The sequence below is a fragment of the Poecilia latipinna genome, unplaced genomic scaffold (assembly GCF_001443285.1).
Source record: "Poecilia latipinna isolate Pla-1442-1.1 unplaced genomic scaffold, P_latipinna-1.0 Scaffold2319, whole genome shotgun sequence".
NCBI classification, from domain to species: Eukaryota; Metazoa; Chordata; class Actinopteri; order Cyprinodontiformes; family Poeciliidae; genus Poecilia; species Poecilia latipinna.
The window spans coordinates 128,171-143,514 of record NW_015114935.1 but is presented as its reverse complement, the minus strand read 5'-3'; the positions used below and the strand labels follow the sequence as shown (position 1 = coordinate 143,514).

General features: G+C 39.5%; 2 protein-coding genes across 2 annotated transcripts in view; both read left to right on the top strand.

Moving 5' to 3' along the window:
• LOC106937326 (alpha-tectorin-like) overlaps window positions 1–11,139 on the top strand; it is a 15,883-nt gene extending 4,744 nt beyond the window's left edge. Inside the window, exons 3-20 of the mRNA XM_015018757.1 lie at window positions 793–908; window positions 1,028–1,306; window positions 1,417–1,512; window positions 1,629–1,794; window positions 2,212–2,612; window positions 2,702–3,278; window positions 3,366–3,949; window positions 4,492–5,044; window positions 5,135–5,733; window positions 5,939–6,093; window positions 6,838–7,238; window positions 7,363–7,559; window positions 8,584–8,982; window positions 9,070–9,353; window positions 9,465–9,742; window positions 9,840–9,959; window positions 10,702–10,886; window positions 10,975–11,139. Of these exons, the coding sequence (XP_014874243.1) occupies window positions 793–908; window positions 1,028–1,306; window positions 1,417–1,512; window positions 1,629–1,794; window positions 2,212–2,612; window positions 2,702–3,278; window positions 3,366–3,949; window positions 4,492–5,044; window positions 5,135–5,733; window positions 5,939–6,093; window positions 6,838–7,238; window positions 7,363–7,559; window positions 8,584–8,982; window positions 9,070–9,353; window positions 9,465–9,742; window positions 9,840–9,959; window positions 10,702–10,886; window positions 10,975–11,139 (5,555 nt within the window). The remainder of the gene's footprint in view (window positions 1–792; window positions 909–1,027; window positions 1,307–1,416; window positions 1,513–1,628; window positions 1,795–2,211; window positions 2,613–2,701; window positions 3,279–3,365; window positions 3,950–4,491; window positions 5,045–5,134; window positions 5,734–5,938; window positions 6,094–6,837; window positions 7,239–7,362; window positions 7,560–8,583; window positions 8,983–9,069; window positions 9,354–9,464; window positions 9,743–9,839; window positions 9,960–10,701; window positions 10,887–10,974) is intronic.
• A 197-nt stretch (window positions 11,140–11,336) lies between these two features.
• Window positions 11,337–12,194, top strand: LOC106937325 (pancreatic secretory granule membrane major glycoprotein GP2-like). Its single transcript, XM_015018756.1, has 4 exons — window positions 11,337–11,539; window positions 11,625–11,784; window positions 11,867–11,972; window positions 12,065–12,194. The coding sequence occupies exons 1-4, from the start codon at window positions 11,337–11,339 to the stop codon at window positions 12,157–12,159; spliced, it is 564 nt and encodes a 187-aa protein (XP_014874242.1). The 3' UTR covers window positions 12,160–12,194.
• Window positions 12,195–15,344: the final 3,150 nt, after the last annotated feature.

Genomic DNA, 15,344 nt, shown 5'->3' with positions numbered 1-15,344 from the left:
CCAATGAATGTAATGGCTTGATCCTTGCATCACAATTTCATATTTAGTGATCTTTTTATAGCTCAAGTGACAACTCATAATCGAGGCAAGCTTAAATTTTAGACTTATTCTCCTTTGCCTGTAGCTATTATTTTTTCATTATTGATTTAATTTTTCTTTAATTGATACAAACATGTTAGTCATTTAAATAAAAATGAAGAGTCTAAGTCTTGTCACACAAAATCAGGTCTTACTGAAACTGACATTTTCATCTTAATTTCATGATCAATAATTTCTGTGTTTTTACAACTGGAGTAAAGCTTAAAGTTTAAAGCTATGCTTTGACTCTAAATATACTTTTTATTAATTGCTTTTATTAAATGACGTACTGCTAGGTTGGCAAACTTGTATATTATAAAAATAATTGTAATTGCAGTTAAAATAATGTTTTCAAGCCTTGCCACACACAAAACAGCTTTTTTTATAGACAGTTTTTTCTGTCTGCTCTTACTGTTTCAACAGAAGGCAAAATATTGTTTAACAGATTAAGAAGTTACTGTTTTGAAACTAGGGCAGTTACATAAAAAAATTAATGTAATGGTCTAAAAATGAATGTAATGGTCTAAACATTTAAATTCACATCAAATAGGTTTTATTTCTGACAGTTATCTTGGCTTAAGTGACGCAAAGTATTCATATAACCTTGTACTCTATGTCTAGATAAAGAAACTGTGTTACAACATTGACCCTTTTAGATAGATTTTATCTAAAAAGTGTCTAATTTAATCAGGTGCTCTCTCTCGTATTTTGCAGGACCCCTCTACCCACTTGAAGGAACAAAAAGCTCTCGATCAGACGATGGAAGCTCACCTAGAATTTCACTCCTACGAACCTTCAACTATTTTGGGCAGTCTTACTCTCAGATTTACGTATGTTACCTGACTTCATGTACTTTCATTCACTTTCCAAATTATCGTAATCCTCAAGACAAAATGTAAATATATAAGTGTATAAATAGTGATACCTAACTTATAGCTCTTTTTCTCAGGTGAACCAGAATGGACATCTGACCTTTGATTATCCATGGTCAAGTTTTTCTCCTCAACGTTTTCCAATGTATGGAACCAGAGACGTCATTGCTCCGTTCTGGACTGATTTAGACAACAGAGAAAATGGTGAAATCTACTATGTTCAGTACACCAACGGCTCTCTTCTCCAACAAGTTACACAAGACATCAATGCGTACTTCCCAGCTCTTAACTTTCAGGCCAGCTGGGTCTTTATAGCAACATGGCATGAAGTTGCCTATTTTCCAACAACTGGAACAGTAAGTGATCTATATTTAACTTCTGAAATGTATTAGATGTACAAATACAAAAAGATAGCCTTTGGTTAATCTGCAAATTAATTCTCAATAAATACATGTATTTTTCCCAGCAAACAACCTTTCAGGCAGTCTTGACTACTGATGGCCATTATTCATTTGTGCTGATGAATTATGGGTCAATAGCCTCCACACCAATGTCTGTACAGGTTAGACACATTCTAATGAATACATATATATGTTTTATTTTCCTTCTCTTTGTTTCAGTAAATATGCATTTCTATGAAACATGAAAAAAAATTACTTAAGCATATGTATTTTCCAGGCTGGATATGATACAATCAATTCCACTCACCACTTCACCATCCCTGGATCATTCTCTAGTAACGCCACTGGACCTAATTCAGCCTTTAGTCTCAACAGCAACGTCAACGTACCCGGTCGCTGGGCATTTCGAGTAGATCATGGTTCAAGAGGCTGCACTTTTAATGGTAGGAGCAAAAATTCACCAATAAATGCTGAATTTAACATTTTTATAAATTGCTCTATAACAATTTGCAAGTTTCATGGAAATAAGGGAAAACTCCAATCTGTGAATCATGGTATAACAATAGGGTTATTAAGAGTACTGAACCCTAAACAGTTCTTCAGTTAGTTTAATTCTTCCTCTGTAAATACTTAATTTCTTAGATTACAGATGTCAAACTTCAGGCCTCGAGGGCTGGTGTCCTGCAACTTTTAGATGTGTCTTGACACAATTCAATCAAATAATTAGATAATTAGCAGGACTCTGGAGAACTTTTGGCACCTATGTTTTAGGTCATTCTAACTGTGATGTCAGAAACACCACAAACTAATTCACCATTAAAGCAGCCTTGAAATGACTCTTGTTCTTTCCTTGTTTAAAGGTCAGCCTGTTCAACTTGGTGACTCTTTCTGGAGTGACAGCACCTGTGCACAGAAGTGCACCTGCACCAGAGCAGGGCTGCAATGCTCCAGCAATCCCTGTTCCTTCTCCCAAATCTGTCGGCCAGCTGCCTTTCAGTACTCCTGCCAGACAGTGCAAAGACGAACCTGCACCGTCAGTGGAGATCCACATTACTACACCTTTGACAACTCAGTGTTTCACTTTCAAGGCACATGCACTTACGTTCTGTCAGAGCAGTGTCAGAACGGACTGCCCTATTACAGAGTGGAGGGGAAGAACGGGCATCAGGGGAGCACACGTGTTTCATGGACACAACTGGTCAAAGTCTTTGTCCATGATGAAACTATTGAGCTTGTTAAAGGAGATCAGAGTCAGGCCAAGGTAACAGGACCCTTTTACGTTCTGTAATATAGACCCTGCATTTTGTGTTTTGTTTATATTTGTAACTATTTTTGTTGCCATCCTTACAGGTCAATGGAAGCTTTGCAACCGTACCGTTTTCCCTCAGAAACGGCTCTATCCAGGTTTATCAGTCAGGTTTCTCTGTGATCGTCAGCACTGACTTTGGCCTGATGGTGTCATATGACAAGTACTTATATGTCCGGATCAGTTTGCCCTACACTTACCAAAATAGCACATGTGGGTTCTGTGGAAACTTCAACAATCACCCTGAAGATGATTTTCGAACCCGTCAAGGTGAAGTGGTGAGCTCTGATGTGGTTTTTGCCAACAGCTGGAAAGCATCTGGTGATGATGAGCCTGGTTGTGACCCTCAGTGTGAAGGTCTGGCCTGTGCCGGCTGCACAGAATCTGAGGCAACATTATACAGAAACTCTGCCCACTGTGGTATACTGGAGAACAGCACAGGACCGTTTGCTGCATGCCATCAACAACTCCCTCCAGGATTTTTTGTAGATAGCTGTGTGTATGATCTTTGTGTCGGCAAAGGGTATCAGCCCATTCTCTGTCAAGCCCTAAATGTCTACTCAAGTCAGTGTCAACAAAATGGGATCCAGCCACAAAGCTGGAGGCATCCTGGCTTCTGTGGTATGTCTGCCAGTCATTTGCAATTATTTTGAAATGCAATTGGTGTTAAATATTCAAAGTTTGAGAATAAATGTTTCTTGTGTTTAGAAATCCCCTGCCCAGCCAATAGCCACTATGAGGCCCAGGGTACAGGATGTCCATCTACATGTGTCAACCCCAATTCCACCTACAACTGCCCCCTGCCTGATCAAGAGAGCTGTGTCTGCAATTCAGGTTACCTCCTGAGTGGAGGGGTCTGTGTCCCTCATGCTGACTGTGGCTGCAGCTGTGAGGGTCACTACTACCGCTCAGGAGAAACTGTCATACTGGATGCAGACTGTGGGAGGCGCTGTACATGTAGCTATGGCTACATGACTTGCAGCTCTCACAGCTGTGGTCAACATGAGTCCTGCAGGGTGGAGGATGGAGTAAGAGGGTGCACACCAAACAGTTTTGCTACATGTTGGATCAGAGGCCCAGGATCATATCATACATTTGATGGAGTGATGTACCAGTACCCAGAAGCATGTCGCTTGACCCTTGCCAAAGTTATGGGATCCTCTAATCACTCACACTTCATGATTACTGTGGAAAAGGTTCCACAGGGGCCACAGGGTTTCTCCAATGTGTTAAAGTTTGAGGCAGAGGGAAGACAAGTTGCTATTGAGATGGCAAGTAGTAGCACTGTTAAGGTAAGTGATAGAAATCCTTTTCTATGGATAAAAACAAGTTATTAAAGTGAAGTGTAAAAGGATTTGTTTGAAGTCAATTACATAAAGTTAATGTTTGATGAAATTTCACACAAAGCACAGATTTTAGATTATTTGACCAAATACGGAACATTCATAAGTAATGGTTAACCTGTGCCAAAAGACTGTCTGAAAATAAATGCTTTTAAAGAGGCATTAATAAGGTCTTAGATCGTGGGTTTAACTATGTTTGCAAAGCCTGTTGATAAAATTTAGTGTACATATTCTGATTACCCAGAGTGGAGTGATCTTCAACTTCTGACCAAAGAAGTAAGAAGGAAACATATAACATTTCATCAACTTTATTGAATTAATTACTGCAAAAGAGCTATTTGCAATATGTTTACAAACAATGAAAACATTTGATCAACACATAATTTTGGAAGTTTCTCCAGTGATAAACGAAAAATTTGATGTCTCTATGCTTTTTGAAATACTTTTAACATCTACACCAAGGACCTTTTTGATTTTTCTGTGTGTTAAAGGTTGATGGACAGCTGATCAGACTGCCGTTTGGCTCTGGATCCAACAGAATCCGCATCTTCCAAAGCAGCACTCACAGTGTCATCCTTCGCACAGACTTTGGTGTAACTCTGCAGACTGTCTGGCCTCACTTTATCCGTGTCACTGCACCAGGTGTCTATAGTGGTTTATTAGGTGGACTTTGTGGAAACTACAATGTTGACCAGAATGATGATTTCCGTACACCCAATGGCAATCTGGTCAGTGACTCCCAGGTGTTTGGGGACAGTTGGCGAGATGGCTCCCTGGCAGATCACTGCGTGGAAAACAGACCTCGTTCCTCTGCAACCAATTTCAGTTCCACTGAGTACTGTGGAGTTCTTACTTCACACACTGGACCATTTACTTCATGCTGGGCTGCAGTGAACCCATGGCAGCAGGTAGATGCATGTGTAGGAATCCTCCAACGCTCTGATGATCCAGCATCAACACTATGTGAGGTCCTACGAGATTATGCACTGATGTGTCAATATAACGGTGTATCCTTGGGACAGTGGAGGAATGCAACTGGCTGTGGTAAGTTCTAGAACCACATTTGATAGAGATGCCTTTGAAATGAGCACATTCATAATTTCTTTTTATTGAACTTCTTTCATTCCCCAACAGAACTAACCTGTCCATCAAACAGTCATTATGAACTCTGTGGAAGTTCATGTCCGTCCTCCTGCCCCAGCCTCTCCTTCCCCTTCACTTGTAACACTCAGTGCCAGGAGGGGTGCCAGTGTAATGATGGGTTTGTCCTCAGTGGTAACCAGTGTGTGCCTCCAACATCCTGTGGATGCTTTCATGATGGACGCTATCGGCAAGCTGGTGAACAGTTCTGGGATGGGGAAGAATGTCAGAGCTTTTGCACCTGTAATGGTGTAACTGGTATAGTCCAGTGTTCCCCAAGCAAATGTGGACCTCAGGAGTCCTGCCATGTTGTGGGGGGTGAGTTTGGCTGCCATCCAAATCCTCATGGCACCTGCTCTGCCTCTGGAGACCCTCACTACCTGACCTTTGATGGCAAGGCCTACGACTTCCAGGGAACCTGCCGCTATGTTCTGGCAACAGTTTGCAATGACACTGTGGACCTTCACCAGTTTTCTGTGAAAGCAAAGAATGAACCGTGGTTTGGATTGCCAGTTTCTATCACAGCTGAAGTTTATGTAGATATCTTGGGCTATGAAGTACGTATGTCAAGAGGCAACAGGGGTACTGTGGAGGTAAGTGGAGCTTTCTCTGATAGAAGACTGCTGAAGATATTTAAAACCATCTGAGGTAGTTTGGAAATTTTACAGAATACTTTTTAGAAGCCAAAACAATTGGGTACATCATAAAAGAACACCATTCAGTTCTTAAATATCTACATCAGTAATAATCCAAACATATCAGTTGTGTGTCTTCCATAAAAAAAATTCTTCTTCACAGGTGAATGGAATCACAAGAAACCTGCCAATTGTCTTCAATAGAAGCCTGTCAATTTTTGGTAGTGGATCTCAAACATTTGTCAATGCAGAGTTTGGACTGAGTGTAATGTATGACGGAAGTAGCACAGTGTCCATTTCGGTACCCCCAAAGTACAGGTAGCCTTCCACACAGCTCAAATTAAAAGTTTATATTGAATTTTCTTTTTTTTTCTAACTACTGCTCTTAGAGTATGCCATTGTTGCTGCATTTGCACAAAACATGTATATTCATTTTTAGATGACACTGTCTTATTATATAGAAATAAACAGTTATTTCTATTTTCCTGAATATATTTCAAATCAAATCAAATTTTATTTGTATAGCACATTTCAGCAGCAAGGCATATCAAAGTGCTTTACATCATTAAACACAAAAACACAGAGTCATGCAACATTGAATAAACAATCAAAAACATTAATTTTCCTGCCGAGTCGAAGTTCAGCCCCTCGAATCGGCAGAAAAAAACAAAAACGACAGGGTGTTGGGGGGACTCCAACCTGCACCCCCTTTTCAGCAATGGGGGGAGGACTCTGTTTTTGTAATGCCATGCAGCTGTGGCCCCAAAATTTCCCAATCCTGGCATCAATAATGTACACCTTATTTCATCTGAAAATCTTATCTGAAATTTTATTTCGGTACATATAAAGCTCAAAGCTTTAGACTTGAATGGTGCTAACTAGCTAGATATGTTACAACTATAGTTGGTAAGTTAAATGGCTAACTATTGAAAATACTAAACTTAACATGTTTAACCCTTATGTAATACTTTTACAATATGTTGTATTGTCTTGCTTGTGATTGTGTCTCTCATTCTCATTTAAGTGTATAAAACGTAATTCAGGTTTTTCTATCTTGAACAGAGGAAACATGTGTGGACTTTGTGGAAACTTTAATGGAAATCCAAATGATGACTTCCACACCCCAAATGGATCATTGTCCAACTCAGCCGATGTTTTTGGAGCAGCTTGGAAGGTTCCTGGGAACTACACCTGTAGTGATGGCTGTGGCTCTTCATGTGCACAATGCAATGATGATCGATCCGCCAGGGCCCAGTGTGAGGTGATTCAGGCAGCTGACGGCCCCTTCAGCTTCTGCCACGAGGAGGTGGATCCAGCACCGTATTTCAGTGACTGTGTCTTTGATGTCTGCGTGTCGGGGATTCGAGGCAGTGATCTTCTGTGCAGGGCTCTAGAGACGTACGTCAGTGCCTGTCAGTCTGCTAATATCCGTGTCTACCCTTGGAGGCAAAACACCACTTGCAGTGAGTATGGAAGGCAGTGTGCTATCAATCGAGCAAGAGTTATCCTCTAATCTCTCATAATGTGTCTACTATGTTTGAACTTGTTTTAACCAACTTGTCATCCTTTATCTTATCATGTATACAGGAATTGAGTGCCCAGCCAACAGTCATTATGAGCTGTGTGGAACAGACTGTGGCCACACCTGTGCCAGCAGCATCGATGCTGCCTGTGACCATGTTTGCTCTGAGGGATGTTTCTGTGATGAAGGTTTTTCCAGGAGTGGATCAAGCTGTGTCCCTGTGGAAAGCTGTGGCTGCCAGTATGATGGATTCTATTTCAATGTAGGTTAATTAGCTCAGAAAGTTAGAATGTGGGAGCTGATGTAACACTTCCAGAGTGTCTTTGAAGAATGAAAAGATTATGTGATGTTGTACTTCAAGGCTACAGCATGCCTTCTTGTGGGACATATCAGCTAAATCATAAAGAATCTACCCAAATTTTAAGATATTCTTGGACGTTTACAAGTCTCCTTAGTACAATTTCTAGGTATCTGAAAGTGTTCTTGTCATCTGATGCTTCCTGTTGGCATATGTAAGGATGATTCTGTCTCAGAGGCAAAAGAATATGCGGACTGAAGCTGGACTTAATGACCCTAAGAGAGGAAGTAGCCATTAGTCCAAAATTAACCTAAAGAGCAGGGTATAATTCTGCATAACTCCAAATGCAACTCAACACTGAAGGGTCAGGTGCCCTTTACTTAATAAAATGGTATCATGTGGAATGAACTAAAATGTTTAGACATCAACCAGAATATTTGAAGGTTGTGGGTTCGATTCCAGTTTCCACTTTTGACATGTTACTGTCTCCCTGGAACATTAATTTCCTATCAATTTGTGAATCGGTGTATGAATTTGTCCAGGTTTTCAATTGCGAAAATTCTAATGAATGTGGCTTCTGTTGTTTTTGCATGAATGTGGCTATTATGTAAAGTATATTGAGTGGCCATGAAAACTGTACAACCTACATTCAGTCCATTTCCATTGCCCTTTTGAGTTTTTATAAGTTTGCTAATATTAGCAAACTTACTAGCACATTTACCGTAATTCCCCTTTAACTATTTGAGTAGTATGTGCTTTCAAGACAAAAATCAAGTATGACAACAAGTTACAAACATCATCTCACACAATTGTTTGGTATCCATTTTTGACATTCCTTCAGTAATTAAAGTCTTAACTGACAGGAAGGAGTGGAAACTTGGCAAAAGCAGATCTGGAATCAGAGTCTGCATGATGCAGTTTTGCAGCTATGTTTTCTTCTTACTGTTCTCACACAACTTAATACTTTCACTATTCTTTAAACTTGCAGCCTGGTGAGTCCTTTTGGATAGACGGTTGCTCCCAACGGTGTGAATGTCGTGCATCAAATGTCCTGCTCTGTAATCCCTCATCATGCACTCCTGCACAAGAGTGCACCATCAGAGATGGCCAGCTGGGCTGTTACGACGCCATGTCTACCTGTACTGTATGGGGTGACCCACATTACATCACTTTCGATGGAGCCTTGGCTCATTTTCAGGGATCATGCTCTTACATCATCACTGAAAGTTTAGACAGCAACAGCAACAATGAAACTCAGTACAAAGTCGTGGCTACCAACAAACACAGAGGAAACAATCTTGTGTCTTTCATATCATATGTTGATATATACCTCTCAAATCATCCGGAGAGTGTTCATGTCAGGCTCGGATCTAACAAGAGGGTGAAGGTAAGCTTTATCTTAAATTCAAGATCAAAAACAAGTTATCTTGTGCTAAAACCTTTGGTCTTACTCTCTGAACTCTCATCATAACAGGTAAATGGAGCTGAGGTTTCTCTTCCCACCACTACAGGAAAGTTTGGTCAGGTGATGAGGCAGGGAAGTTACATAGTGTTTGATGCTGTTGATGTCGTAGTCCAGTTTGATGGCTCTAGTACATTATTGGTCAGGATGGGTCACAACTATCAGAACAGAGTCAGAGGAATGTGTGGGAACTTCAATGGTGATCCCACTGATGACAAAGTTTTGCCCAATGGTACTTTGGCGGAAAACGACAACCAGTTTGGCCACAGCTGGAGATCAGAAACAAGCCAAGCAGGGTGAGCTCAGACTTCAGTTTTTTGCAGTTACCCTAAAAAATCTCAACAATTGTAAACATTTGTTAAGAAATGTGCTGTCTTTACAATCTTTATGTCTAACAACTTTTCTAGGTGCAGATCAACTGATGAGGGAAGTGGTGATGGACTAAGTAACTGCCACTTCATAGAAGAATACACAGAACTCTGCAGAGTCATCACCAACACCAGTGGCCCATTCAGTTCTTGTCATCTGCATTCTGACCCACAACCATTTTTCATTTCCTGTGTTTACAATCTCTGCCTCTACACACCAGCCAATGGCATGCTATGTTCAGCTGTCTCTGCTTATGAGAAAACTTGCACCAATTTGGGTCTAAGCATCCCCGACTGGCGCTCTCCTTTGCATTGTGGTATGTTTGCTTGGCTCAATACATTGTCAGAACAATGAGCGATTGATTGATCATATGAGATGAAATTCCTTTTGCCATTTTGATATATTTAATTCAGCTGAGATGGATCCCTGTGAACAGCTGGATTGTGCAGAGTATGAGTGGTGTGGTAAGAAAGATGGTGCGTATGGCTGCTTCTGTGATGATCGCCATCATAGACCCAACAATGAGAGCTACGGTAAGCGCAACACCTTTTAAATTTTTTGTTGTTCACATGAAGAACTGTAATGATAGTCACATAGAGCCAAACATGTTTTTTGGTACTTTACTGTTGGTGTTCTCTAAGTTTCAAGCATCATAATTTTTACTGCATTAGATGGATTAGTTCAGGGGTGGGCAACTCCAGGCCTCAAGGACCGGTTTCTCCTTCAACGCACCCGAGTCAAATAATGAGGTTGTTAGCAGGACTCTGGATAATTTGACTGCACTTAAGTGCAGTCAAATTCAATTCAATTCAATAGCTGAATTGAAGTGATTCAGCTATTGAATCACTTCAATAGCTGAAGTGATTCAGCTATTGGATTCAAGTGTGTTGGACCAGGGAGACAACAAAGAGTTGCAGGACACCAGCCCTCGAGGACCAGGATTACCCACCCCTGAGTTGGTCACTAAAGTTACCATGGATTATGGTAACGTTTTGTTAATGAATTCACCTGAACAATATCTCAAGAAACTGGACTCAGTATATCATTGTGCTTGTCATCTTTCTCTCTTTGTTCATAGACGGTCATGTTTATAAATGTTTGACTACGTCGCTCTTTTTTGATGATAATTTTTTTTATGATAAATCTTACAGCGGGTATGAACTTTCTTCCCAGGCTTCTTGTTAGGAAAAGAGACTGTAGATCTCAACAAGTTTTTTTTTTTTTTTTTTTTTCTGGTTTTGGTTATTATTATATATTTCTGTCTTTGGTGAGCAGACTCAAACATCGAATGCTCCAGCAGTTCTGGTACCATGTCAGTATCTCGCTGCCAGCTGTTTGAAGCGGGCTTCCACTCCAGTGCTCTCCATCTCCGAGACAGCTCCTGCAAAGGGACTCTCCAGGATGGACGACTCATCTTCCACTTTGACAATGACAACCATCTGTGTGGGACAGCTCTTAGGGTAAAGTTCATGAACTGGAACATCTTCTTTGAAACTTCAATAATGTTAATTCTGTTGATAGATGCCATTCTGTCATTTCACTGTTTAGAGCAATGGAACTCACTTCATGTATGAGAACACTATTCAGGGGAATAAGGATCCTCACGGAGGTTTGATCAGCCGCCAGAGGAATCTTCATCTGGATTTCTTCTGCGTTTACCCTCTGGCTCAAGCTCTCTCAATGGCTGTGGGCATCAACCCTGTGGAGAGGTGATGATACTGTTTTCTCCATGTGCTCCCTTCGAGAATTATGTCCAACCAGTTGATTAGTGATAATGTAATCTTGTAAACAAATTAGAGAAGTTTAGTCAGCCTATCAGACATATTTAACAGGGTTGCCACATTAAATTTTTCTTCTGCAGCATTTTGAGAAAAAAGCTTCCTGTTGGCACTGGGTCGTATCGTATGAGGATGATACCCTATGAGGATGAAGCCTTCCGCTTCCCCTTCAGCACTAACAGAAACATAGAACTGGAAGTTGATGAGATGTTTTACGTGGAGGTGCGAACAGAAGGGGTGGATCAGCGCCAATTTGCCACAGTTCTGGACTCTTGCTGGGCCACACCAGTCAACCAAGCAAACTACCCTGTCCGCTGGGATCTCATTGCTTCACAGTAAGACCATCTTGTCGTTATTTATAATTTATTTCAGTGTCTTCTTGTTGACAGTCTAACTGATGCATCTGCTCATGCTTCACAGGTGTCCTAATCCAGAAGATGGAACCGTGGAGGTGATTCAGAACGGTGTCTCCACTGTGTCTCGTTTCTCCTTCAGGATGTTCACTTTCACCAACCACACACAGATTTTCTTGCACTGCAGTGTCCACTTGTGTCTTTTGAGAAACAACAACTGCAGAGCTGTGAGTGTTTTTGTGGCTATACCATGTATAATTAAGTTGAACATCTGCAGAAGCCTCAATGTTGTTTTACTTTTTTTCCCAGCATTGCTACCCGGGTCACCATGCTCTATTCAAGAGGGACGTATCTTACCATGACTCTGGAGCTCTGTCAATTGGACCACTGGTACTCGGGACACAACCGAAAACTGGTAAAGTTCTATTACACCTTCATTTCTTTGTAAAGACAAAGATAATATTGTGTTTTATTAACAAAATCTATCCACATCTCCTTCTTACATAGGTGGACTAATCCAAAGAAATGGTGCTTCAGGCCATCTGGCATCAATTGTTACCCTGATTATCAATTTGCTGATGACCAGAATTCTGGTCAAATGAGATCAAAGAATAATCATACATTAAAAGCCAGTAAATTTTTGTTTTGTGATTATTTTTGGTAAAAGGTGCTTTCTGGGTTTTGGTTTGTACTCGTAATTATGCAAAGTAAATGTGCTTTTCTAAGACTTGGGGCACGATTGTGCTTTAGACCATTTGTGGGACTAATGCAATGTTTGTTTTTTTTTCTGTGGAATTTTTTATCATTAACCGTTGGCAATATTAGAGATGATAAAATAGCAATCGTGTGCTTGGATAAAAATAAGGATATATATGAATAATAAGCTAATTAATGTTTACGGAAAAATCTTAAACTGTCAAACTGAATGAAATTAAGAAGAATTTTCTCATTGTTTAAATTATATTTAAGGATGTTTTGTGTGGTGGGAAAAATACTCAATTTAAAAAGGGGATTAATAAATAATTTAAATAAAGCCTTTCATGCTTTTTCCTGTTGATAAAAGCCTTAATAAACTATGTTTTGGGTCTGACATGTTCTGTATTGTATTTTATTCAGTTAAGGATCTTAACAGCTTATTTTTAAGGGACAGATTATAACATTATACTGTTTTATACTTATGTATATGTGTTAATTTTATTTTGTAACCAGGTTGCTGTGTATTGCAGATTTCTGCCCAGGTCCCTCTTGAAAATGAGATCTGGATGTCAATGGGGTTTTCCTGGTTAAAAAAAGAAAAAAAAAAAAAAAAAAAAAAAAAACATCAACAGTTATAAAAATGGCTTAGTAAATATTCTCATTCTCGTTAGTCTCATTAGTGGTTGGTAAACATCTGTAATTAGACATGATTTTTGTCCCTATAATATTTAATAAGCTGTTAGAATTATATCATTTTGTTTTTCCCTTGGTATAAGTCAGGATGAAGTTGGAGATCTGGTCTTCACCCACTAGATGGCGGGAGAGCAAAGCTAATCTGACAAAGATTACCAGCAGATCTAACCAAACCAGTCCTTGGTGCTAATATTTTAAAAATGTGATGATTATATGTTATATACATGATGGGGTGAATATATATGCTTTTTCTTCTTCATCTGATCATCTATCCTGTGAGTAGCTCAGTTGACTGGATGCAAAATAGAAGAGTTTAAAACTCCTAAGTCTTCTGTCAAACCTACTTCCCATTTGGGACACATTCTGTCTTCTCGCTCATTCATCATCTGCTGCCATGGCATCACTTTGTCATGTTCTCCTTGTGAGACAACACTCCTATATGGGCCGTTCAGCACTTTGCATTGCCTTGTTGCTGAAAATGTGCTATATAAATAAAATTACTCTTACCTTACCTTCAGACAGTAGATTTAGTAAAAGTAAGGGAAAGTAACCTATTTTTTGTTTGTATTTAAAACATATTTACTTATCATTAGTATTATAGGTTCTGAAGAGAAAGTGAGATGTCCAGTACAAGGGAAAGACAGAAAGAAAGCTGAGAAGGAAGTCGACTATGCAGGCATGTGAAAGGGAAAAGGGGAAATATGAGTGACAGCTTGTTGACTTTTACTAGCTGCTGAGGACCCAGTGGATCAAACTGGATTCCCTCATGAAGTCTCCTGTGTGATGTATTGAAAGAGTCAGCCAGGGTACCGTCTGACGTTTGACCTGCTTATTCCCCATTTACCAGACCTGATGTCAGCCCTGTTGATCACCTGCGAACGGCTGCAAAGAAAGTGGTGAAATCTACACTTGAGACTTGTTGTAAAGCCCATACATTTTCTCTCCTTCCATTGATAATAGGAATAAATCACACATTTGGATTTAAAAAACACAGTCCAAACCTTAGTGGTATTGCCCAGCTGATAATATGCTACTCTGCAAAGATTAGTGATATGCCAGTTAAATCTCAGTTTTTCAAACTAAAGTGAATCTAATCTGTTATGGTCTAATACCCTTAAACCAATTTAATATTGTTTTTTTATATATCCTCAGTAAGACTTTGACCTTGTCAGAAACATCTCCAAGACCAAGAAGCAAAAGGTTATCAGAATCTTAATTTGTAGTTACATCATTAAGCATTAAGATGAAAGTTGGTACCATGCCCTGAATCAGATTTTAACACTTTATGATTGTTTTTGTTAAGGCAATCATTTCACTTGTGAAAATTATTGAAATGTCTGTCTTCAGTGGTCTCCTGGCTAGAGAAGGTTTTGGTGAAAGAACATGGCTTCATTACGGTCATGTCTGAAAGATAATAGTAAACTCATGTGTAAATATAGAACTTACTTGTGTAACCGGATCCTTTCTGTGTTGTGCTGGTTTTATGTAATGATCAGGGCCGTGACACGGGATTTCTTTGAAATCGATGGTTTCTCGATATATTTCTGATGAGAACAACCACCTTGTTATAGGCAACCCGCTCCAAGTCCTACACAAAACAAAAGTACAAAACTAAAGTTAATCCTGCTATTTCACAATTGTAGGTTCACTTAAATATTTACATTACATTACACACCTCTCCCGCACGACAACATGACAAAAGGGGAGGTTTAAGGAGCGCAAACAATTTAAAAACAATACCAAAGAAGAAGAAATAAAAAGGAGGGGCTTCCAATCTTAAAGTAACACAATTAAAACAATGACAGTTTTTAGAAGGTGTTTCAATCAGGTAAGGAACAATATGAATAACCAAAGAAAAAAAGAAGCATTATATTGTGTAATTATAACATTTGTTATACTTGCTCCAAGAAGCTTGTAGAAACTGAATCTAGCTGGCACCATAAGATAAATTAATGCTATTTAGAGAAATAATCATATTTAAAAAATTTTACTCACAAGAAAACCAAAGTAATTCAGTGCTGTTCATCAACTTTCATATAAGGTTTGAGACAATGGTCCCACTTCTGCCATGTAGCACCGGTAACAAGCTATATGGATTTTTACGCCCTAGCCTTGTGCTTGGTCAGAATATGATACAAATAAATATAACTTATCAATCAAGGTAGATCCCATTATTTTTCAATAAAATACAGAAACGTGGCTCCAGTTGTCAGGGTGGTGGTAGAAGTCCCAAGAGAAAGCAGAAACAGAAGTCAAAGTGATGCCACTCGCAGAAATTTGTTTTGTTTTTTTTATTATTCTAAATTAATATATATATATGGTATATAGGTGCTGGAGGAACCATCATGGGGAGGACAAGCCCCTACATGGGATGTACCACCAACAAATAACTGAAGTG